The sequence below is a fragment of the Miniopterus natalensis genome, chromosome X, assembly GCF_054644295.1.
Source record: "Miniopterus natalensis isolate mMinNat1 chromosome X, mMinNat1.hap1, whole genome shotgun sequence".
Classification (NCBI taxonomy): Eukaryota; Metazoa; Chordata; class Mammalia; order Chiroptera; family Miniopteridae; genus Miniopterus; species Miniopterus natalensis.
Window position 1 is genome coordinate 6,234,302 of NC_142103.1, and position 9,072 is coordinate 6,243,373.

Consider the following 9,072-nt stretch of genomic DNA (forward strand, 5'->3'; position numbering starts at 1 on the left):
GGCGTAATTTACAATAGCTAAGATCTAGAAACAGCCCAAGTGCCCATCAGTAGATTAGTGGATAAAAAAGCAGTGGCACATTTACACCATGGAATACTATGCAGCTGTGAAGAGGAAGGATCTTTTATCCTTTGGCACAGCATGGAGGAAACTAGAGAGTATTATGCTAAGTGAAATGAGCCAGTCAGAGAAAGACAAGTACCACATGATCTCACTTATATGTGGAATATAATAAACAAAATAAAGTGATGAACAAAGTGGATCCAGAGGCATAGAAGCATGGAATAGACTGAGGGATCTCAGAGGGAAGGCAGGGAGGGTGGTGTGGGTGGGCAGAGATTAATCAAAGAACTTATACGTTGCCTGGCCGGGTGTGGCTCAGCAGTTGAGCATCAAACCAGGAGATCGTGGTTTGATTCCTGGTCAGGGCACATGCCCAGGTTGTGGGCTCGATCAATGACTCTCTCATCATTGATGTTTCTATCTCTCTCTCTCCCTCTCCCTTCCTCTCTCTGAAATCAATAAAGATATATTAAGAAAAAAAAGAACTTATATGTTTATAAGCATAACCCATGAACACAGACATTGGTATGGGGAAAGCCTGGGGGTGGGATGGATGTGGGGTGGAGGGGATCAGTGAGGATAAAACGGGGACACCTGTAATATTCTCAACAATAAAGAAACTTAAAAAAAAAATTTAAAAAAAAGTGAGCTCTTTGCAGGTAAATTGAGATTAAAGATAAGGCCACCAATATTCAATATTTAATTTACTAAGTACACATCTCATACTAAGTATCATGGAGGGTAAAAAGAACTTGCAAATCATTCAGGCAACATTGATTTAGCACTTATTATATTCCAAGAATACCTAGTGGCAAAGTAATATTGCTTGACTCAGGTTTTCAGTCAATCATTGCAATGGTTTCTGGAAAGAAACAATGTGTCAAGGGAAAAATTATAGCTATACTGTATTTAATGATAATCCAAAGAAGGAAAGAAGTAAAGGGGGAAATCTAGACCATCTATTAGAGGAAGAATGGGATTCAATTTGGGGCAATGTGAGACCTGCTTATTGGACTGCGTGTTGGCTAGAGTCTCTCACACTCAGCTGTTCCACATGTTCTCTCTCCTGGATTACATCAGCTATACCCTGCTTCCTATCCCTACTTCCCCCAATACAGTCTCCAGACTGCAGCCACCGTGATCTCTTTAAGATGAAATCTGATTACCTTGCACAGCACAATTAAAATACAGAAAAGTTCCATCATCCCCAAATATTCCCTTGTGCTGCCCTTTAGCAGTAAAACCATTTCCCCTAAACTCTAGCAATCACTAATCTGTTCTCCATCCCTATAGTTTGCTTTTGCCAGAATTTCATATAAATGGGATCATCCAGTATGTAGCCTTTTGAATTTGGTTTATTTCACTTAGCATACTACTTTGGGATTTATTGCTGAATAGTATTCAATAGTATGGAGGTACCACAGTTTATTCTTTCATCAGTTCGGTGATTTGACTTTGGGTGGTGGGCACACAATGCAATATACTGATCATGTTTCATAGAAATGTACACTTGAAACCTGTGTAACCTTATTAACCAATGTTACCTCAATAAATTTAATTTTAAAAAGATTAAAAAAAATTTTAAAGGCTCCCCTTCCCATTGCCCTCTGATCTAGTCAGTACGCCCTCTGCCTCCCTCTCTACCTTCTTTGTCCTGTGGGTCCCAACTATATGCTACAGCCATAATGACCCTCTCCTACAATTCCCTCAACAAGCCGTCCCTCTTCTCCCTCCCTCTCCTGGTCCTTGGAAGTGCTGCCCACCACCCCCTCTAGAACACTCTCCTTCTTTCCCCACATTCCTGGACACTAACTGCAAAGGCAAGAGTAATCTAATTGACAGGGATGCATATTTCCTTCCTGAGACCCAGGGGACAGTGACATCTGTTGTAGAGTCAGCCCTGTTCTGCCCTAGACTAGTGGAGGCCTGGCTTAGACTCAGAGCTTAGGGAAGGTCCTGTAGTCCTTTGTTTCTGGATCTGAGACAAAGAAAGAGAGAGAACCAAGAGGATTTCTCTTGGTTCCACCTGGGGGTGCAGATTCTACAGGCTGAACCTGGCATTTAAATGGTTTTGGCCAACCTGGCCAATTTTCAACTCTCGCCAGAGCCAAATCTTTATGGTTGTAAGTACACAAAAAAGAGAGTTTATTCTTGTATTATTATTAATTATTGTATCATTTTCCATATTAACAGCTATGAGCCTACTTTTGCCCACCCGTGTGTGTGTATATATATTTCATATTGTGTGATCTTGGGCCTTCTTTTTGCATTGTATTATTTTTTTGGTGGCCTCATTCATTCAGATGGGTTTTGTTATCATTACTAAAGCAACAGTTTAGCCCTGATCTCTGAGCATCAGATTTCCCACTCTCCTTGGGCGACCATTTTGATAAGTGGCCATCACCTGCTAATGCCTTCCCGGTTCCTCAATTCCGCCCCAGTCCTTTCCCATCTGTTTCATTAGCAAATCCTGCCATACTACCTGCCGTGTACACCTAGCAATTGTTCTTTCCTCCCCATGTCCACTGCCACAACCCTAATTTGAGTCACCGTTCTGTCTCCTGATGTTTGCACAACCCCAATGGTGGCCCTGTTTCCACACTTAAGCCCTGCAATCTTTTAATGGGTTCGCAGGTTCTGCTTACTTTGTCTCCCTCATTTTATAACCCTTAAATTCCTGTCACCCTGGATCTCTTTCTGTCCCTTGCTATGTACAAACTCTTAACCCCACTTTGTGCTTAGGGCTCTCTTCTTTTCCTGAAAAGCTCTTCCTCCAACTTTCCCATGGCTGGTTTCTTTTTTCTCTTCAGATCTGATCTCCAAAGTTACCTCTTCAGACAGGCCTTCCCTGATGTCTAAATCAAATTTTGTCTCCCAAATATTGTCCATTAAAGCACCTAGTTTACTTCATCCCTGGCACTAATCACAACATGCAATTGTTTTATTTAATTGTATTTATTTTTTTTTAGTTTCTAAAGAGATTAGAAAATTTAAAGTTTTTGTAACCCCCCCCCAACTAGGATTGGCAGATAAAATACACAATGCCCAGTTAAATTTGAAGTTCACATAATAAGTAAGGTTTCTTTTGTATGTGATATTGGGGCATACTTACACTGAAAAAAGTATCTTAACTTCAAACTTAATTGGGAGTCCTGTATTTCTCTGCTAAATCTGGCAGCCTTACCCATGGAGGTGCCCTGCTCTTGTCTCCGTTGTTCTGGGTTGTATTCCCATGGCCGAGCACAGAGCCTACCATGTAGGTGTCCAGTTTATCTGCTGCCTTTCTGTATGCCTTCTGATATTATTTATCATAATTTTACCCATACACTAAAAATTCTTGTTAAAAATATTTTGGGAAAATATATTTTATCACCTAGACTTCTTTGTTTTCCATTTCTGCAAAATTGGCATAGGAAGAGTACCTACCCTCATCAGGCTATTTTTGAGAACTAAACGAGTTAAAGGGTGTTCAAGTTCATCAACGTTCCCGGCTCACTAGAACACGCAATTGATTTCACTTCTCGAGCAAATGCAGCCATTTGCTACAACCATTTTAGCGGAAAGCAAAAACGCGCCTTCGTGGAGCACGGGTGGGGGCTGAAAAAACGGTTAGCACCAGGCGCGGGCCATAAAAGCTGAGGGCCCGGAAACGGGGCGGAGCTAAGGGTGAATGACAGAGAAGACAGCCAATGAGGAGACTGGGAACTACTCGCCACCTCCCTGGCGTTTCAAATTCTGAGCTCCGTTTCCATCCGGGTCCTTCAGCCTCGTTCCCGGGCAGTATAAAGTTTGCTGTCTCCTTTGTTCGCCCTCGTTGCGCAGTAGTTCCAGCGGGCTCGTGCTTCCGTCTTTGCAGCCCGCGGCCCTCCCTCGTGCCGAGCAGCTAGGAAGGCCCTGTCGGCGAGCTCGTCGGAGCTTGAAACCGTCGTCGCCCCTGCGGTACGTGTGGCCCTTCTCTCGCCCGTCTTCCCGGACACTGTTGCCACGTTAGGATTGGGGGTTATCTCCCAGGAGATGGGGCTGGCGGGCGCCATTTTAAGAACCTAGAGGTGCCGACCTACTTAGGTAAAGCTGAATGTCGCAGGGAGACGCCTGGAATGGGTCCGTGAGGTCGTATGCCTCGGGGAAGTTTGTCTGTTGGCGGCAGGGGCGGAGGTCGCGTTTGTGACGGGACGTGGGGAGACCGCGGTACCTGCATTGGGATGGCGCCGCGGCCGGGCACGTGCGCTTTTACGCGGGGTCCTTCCTTGCTCATTGGCGGCCTCGGAGAAGAAGCCATTTGCGTTTTCCCAGCCATTGTTGATGCTAAAAGTTACTCCTTCGACCGGTGTTGGTGGTTCTGGGCTGAGTCCAAGTGTCGCCATTTTGTGTCTTCCACGCGGTTTTTAATGATGGTTTTTAATCGGGTTCTGCCGCAGTCGTGGAATGTGGCGCGTTCCAGGGCGCGTTTTCACGGTCCGTTATTTACTAGGAAACGATCTGGACACTTTTTAAAGTTTCGGTGACCTTTTCGGCGGGCCAGGCACTGGTGAAGAAGGGGAGGTATAACTTGGCTCAAACTTTACATTTCTTATTAAATTTACCAGTAAATCCTAATGAGCAAATAGAAAGTTCTTGGGAGAGAGCTTGGTGTTGAGGACTTGGTTTCTGGCCTGTGACCTTGAATGAGTCTTTAGGGTAATTAAGATGTAATTGTATCTTTTAAAGGTTGCGTATCTGGGATTAAAACTTCTTTAAATGTTGAGTAGCTATTACTTGATTAAAACTGGCAGGGTGGATTAAGGGTAAAGGCATAAGTTAAATTGGTCCTTTTAACCAATTTAATGGGAACTCTGCTCTGGTTTAACTAATTTGGGTTCCTGCTTAGGCTTAGAAAGGATCGCTTTTGGTGTCTTATTAAGGAATAATGGTTTCAGTAAAATAAGAAAAATGCATCCCAATAAATACACGTATCGGATAAACTTGAACTTTTCCCACGGACATACTATATTCTTTTTCAATAGACTCACCAGGGGGGAAAATGGTTGAAGCTGATCGCCCAGGAAAGCTCTTCATTGGTGGCCTCAATACAGAAACAAATGAGAAAGCCCTTGAAGCAGTATTTGGCAAATATGGACGAATAGTGGAAGGTGAGTTTATCTGAAAGAATGTGCAGGGCTACGTTGTGTTTAAAAAGGGAAGCTATGATGAACTTAATTGCAATGATCATCTGAAATGACAATATTTTGTCCTCTAAGAAGTTCTGAGCTTTCTTTTTTTTAAAGATTTACTTTTGTTAATTCATTCGAACTAGAATAACACTCTTCCCCCTCTCCCCCCCCAAAAAATGACTTTTTAGTGCTCTTGATGAAAGATCGGGAAACCAACAAATCGAGAGGATTTGCTTTTGTCACCTTTGAAAGCCCAGCAGATGCTAAGGATGCAGCCAGAGACATGAATGGAAAGGTGAGATTGTCTGCACACCGATATTGTTCCCTAGCCAAGTCTGGCCAGGGGCATCTCTTGAGTTTTGTTTTTGAGTGTATGCCTTAACCTTTCCAGGACCGTGTGATCATAGCCTTTTGTAATTTTATAACCAAATTTACAGATTATACTTTTAACAAGTCTTTGAGTTCAGAATATTATGTGATGTTTGTTTATTTTATCTGGTATTTAAAAACTGCTTTAATATGTTGGCTTTTCTTTTTGGTTATTAGTTTTGATAAGTTGATAGCTGGCCTTATTTTAAAATAATACCCACTTGTAGTGCAGTGTATCCACCTTGTTTGGTTCAAATCATCAGTATCAGTCTTAAAGATGAGTAAGCGTTTTAATTAAATGGAAAAGTAACACTGACTATATTTGTATTGTTTTTCTTATATTAATTAGTGAGCAAAATGTAGTACATTTTGAAGGACATTGGTGTCATAGTGTGCAGTGGATGTGCAAGTTCTTTTTAAATATTAACCACTTTGATATTATTTAGTCCTTAGATGGAAAAGCCATCAAGGTAGAACAAGCCACTAAACCATCATTTGAAACTGGTAGACGTGGACCACCTCCACCTCCAAGAAGCAGAGGCCCTCCAAGAGGTCTTAGAGGTGGAAGAGGAGGAAGTGGAGGAACCAGAGGACCTCCCTCGCGTGGAGGGCACATGGGTAATGACTTTGGTCTACCTCATGCTTGGTGTTTTAAGTTAGGAACTGCAAACCCACAGCATGTGTGCTTTGGTTAGGCCTTTGTTTAAGGGCTCCAGCTTTTGAAATTGAGAGCAGTTGCTTATCTACCAAAGTGATAGTGACTTGAAAACAGGCCATCACATCTAAGTTAGATTACATACAGTGTTTTTAAATGATGGAAAATATACTGTTCTTTATCCAAGTAGTTCACTCTGTTGGAAAAAACACTTGCAAAAAATTTATGATAGGCATAGCTGTTTGGGCATATGAAAATGAAACAATTTATATTTTTCTTTGAAATAACGTTAGGACTATCCTTTAGTTTAATTTAATCTGTATAGACTTTATGCTCAGTCTTGTATGAGTGAAAACTAAGGCTAAACAAATATTTTTGACCAAGCAATGACCTTTTATAGCCTTTTCTTGAGTCTCGTATTAACATATTTTTCTTTTCTATTCTAATGTAGATGATGGTGGCTATTCCATGAATTTTAACATGAGTTCTTCCAGGGGACCACTTCCAGTAAAAAGAGGACCACCGCCGAGAAGTGGGGGTCCTCCTCCTAAAAGATCTGCTCCTTCAGGACCAGTTCGCAGCAGCAGTGGAATGGGAGGAAGAGGTAAATGTTTCTATTTGTAACAGTCTATCCTACCACCATAGCACAAAAGATTGAGAGGTGAATCCTAAAAATGGTGCTTAAAACTGACTTATGGACTCCAGGTGATCTAGGTACATGCAGTAAATGAGCACTAAAAAGAGTTTAAGTGTGAAGAGAAAATTTTAGAGAACAAAATCTTGATTTATGCTATGTCATATGTCATTGAATCACTATTTTTCATTTCTTGACTATAAATTCACATTTTAATTTTCCTCTTTGGGTATATTTTAATAATGGTTGTTTTTCTTTAAGCTCCTGTGTCACGTGGGAGAGATAGTTATGGAGGCCCACCTCGAAGGGAACCCTTACCTTCTCGTAGAGATGTTTATTTGTCCCCAAGAGATGATGGATATTCTACTAAAGACAGGTAACAGAAAAATGTAGTAGCTTCCGCTCATTAACAATTAGTGTCGAAAAGAAAAACTCATCAAAAAGCGTAAAACAAAGTTACTTTTATTTTGGTAGCTATTCAAGCAGAGATTACCCAAGCTCTCGAGATACAAGAGATTATGCACCACCACCAAGAGATTATACTTATCGTGATTATGGTCATTCCAGTTCACGTGATGACTATCCATCAAGAGGCTATAGGTAAATGACTTAGTTTCCATGGTTTTGCTGTAAAATGCTCTAAAGGTTGATGCTGGCTTACCAGTTTTTCTCTTTAATTTAGTGATAGAGATGGCTATGGTCGTGATCGTGACTATTCAGATCATCCAAGTGGTGGTTCCTACAGGGATTCATATGACAGTTATGGTAAGATACTGGTTTAGTGTGTTTGGATATCACCAGCTTGAGTTTTTAGGTTCATGAGCCAGTTTACTAGGCTGTGTGGTGCTTGCTTTTTAAGGGATGTTTGCTTGCTTTTAAGGGGATAACTATCAGCTGGGCTTTTCCTAGTTTTGTGAGGGGCTTTTTTTTTTTTCCTGTTTTTTTTTTTTCCTCCTGGTTTTTTTTTCTGGTGGTTTTTTATTTATTTATTTACTTTTGGTTTTTGGTTTTTGGTTTTTTTTTGGTTTTTTGAGGCTGTTTGCTTGCTTTGGAGGGGATTTTGCTTGCTTAAATTGGCAGCCTTATGTGTTTTCCCCCAACAGTGAAAATACGATTTAAAAATTTTATTAACAACATCAAATGTTTACCATTCCAATATGAAGGAAAGTCTACAGTTCAAAATTGCAACTTATCACTGGAAAGTGGCTGAGTGTCTACTATAAAATAACAAGCTGTCTGGAATATCCTCTTGAAATACACACCGTTCTTCAGTCTTTTCAAACAAACATTAAAACCCATCCATTTCCATATCTCAGCAAATGAGCAAATCCCTGTTAATGGCCAGCAATGGCAGAGTTTAAAACCTCCCAGTTGAGAAAGTAAACGTTTAATACAGAAATTCTGTAAATTCAGATTTAAATGTTGTATATATACAATTTATAGTGTTGCCATATTACCTGACCATTGACCCTGCAGGTAACTCACGTAGTGCTCCACCTACACGAGGGCCCCCGCCATCTTATGGTGGAAGCAGTCGCTATGATGATTACAGCAGCTCACGTGACGGATATGGTGGAAGTCGAGACAGTTACTCAAGCAGCCGAAGTGATCTCTACTCAAGTGGTCGTGATCGGGTTGGCAGACAAGAAAGAGGGCTTCCCCCTTCTATGGAAAGGGGGTACCCTCCTCCACGTGATTCCTACAGCAGTTCAAGCCGCGGAGCACCAAGGGGTGGTGGCCGTGGAGGAAGCCGATCTGATAGAGGGGGAGGCAGAAGCAGATACTAAAAACAAAACTTTGGACCAAAATCCCTGTTCAAAGAAACAAACAAAAAGTGGAACCTATTCTGTCATAACTACCCAAGGACTACTAAAAGAAAAAAATTGTGTTACCTTTTTTAAATTTCCTGTTAAGTTCCCCTTTCATAATTTTTATGTTCTTGTGAGGAAAAAAGTAAAACATGTTTAATCTTATGACATTGCTTTCAATAAGCAAGTGTTAGATGTGTTAAGGCTTGACTTGTGTACTAGTGTTGTAATTTTCCAAGTAAAAGTGACCCTAAAGGCCACTTTCTAATTTTTTTTCCCATTAAATGAGGCAAGCCAGGTCTAAGGTCTTCTACAAATATCTAGCCATCTAAAATGGAGAGATGAATCCCTCTGCCTATACAAACAAGCTAGCTATTAGAGGGTGGTTGGGGT

General features: G+C 41.2%; 1 protein-coding gene and 1 non-coding gene across 3 annotated transcripts; both read left to right on the forward strand.

Moving 5' to 3' along the window:
- Positions 1-3,831: 3,831 nt before the first annotated feature.
- Positions 3,832-8,740, forward strand: RBMX (RNA binding motif protein X-linked). Of its 2 annotated transcripts, none has more exons than XM_016216549.2 (9): positions 3,832-4,002; positions 5,067-5,192; positions 5,402-5,508; positions 6,029-6,200; positions 6,689-6,841; positions 7,133-7,247; positions 7,328-7,471; positions 7,554-7,636; positions 8,348-8,740. In XM_016216549.2, the coding sequence occupies exons 2-9, from the start codon at positions 5,084-5,086 to the stop codon at positions 8,656-8,658; spliced, it is 1,194 nt and encodes a 397-aa protein (XP_016072035.1). In that variant the 5' UTR covers positions 3,832-4,002; positions 5,067-5,083; the 3' UTR covers positions 8,659-8,740. The 2 variants fall into 2 exon arrangements, with proteins under 2 accessions (XP_016072035.1, XP_016072036.1); XM_016216550.2 differs by having other exon boundaries at positions 7,346-7,471.
- Positions 5,244-5,313, forward strand: LOC148090390 (small nucleolar RNA SNORD61). The gene has a single exon (XR_015713767.1). It is a non-coding gene; the product is annotated as a small nucleolar RNA SNORD61 (small nucleolar RNA).
- Positions 8,741-9,072: the final 332 nt, after the last annotated feature.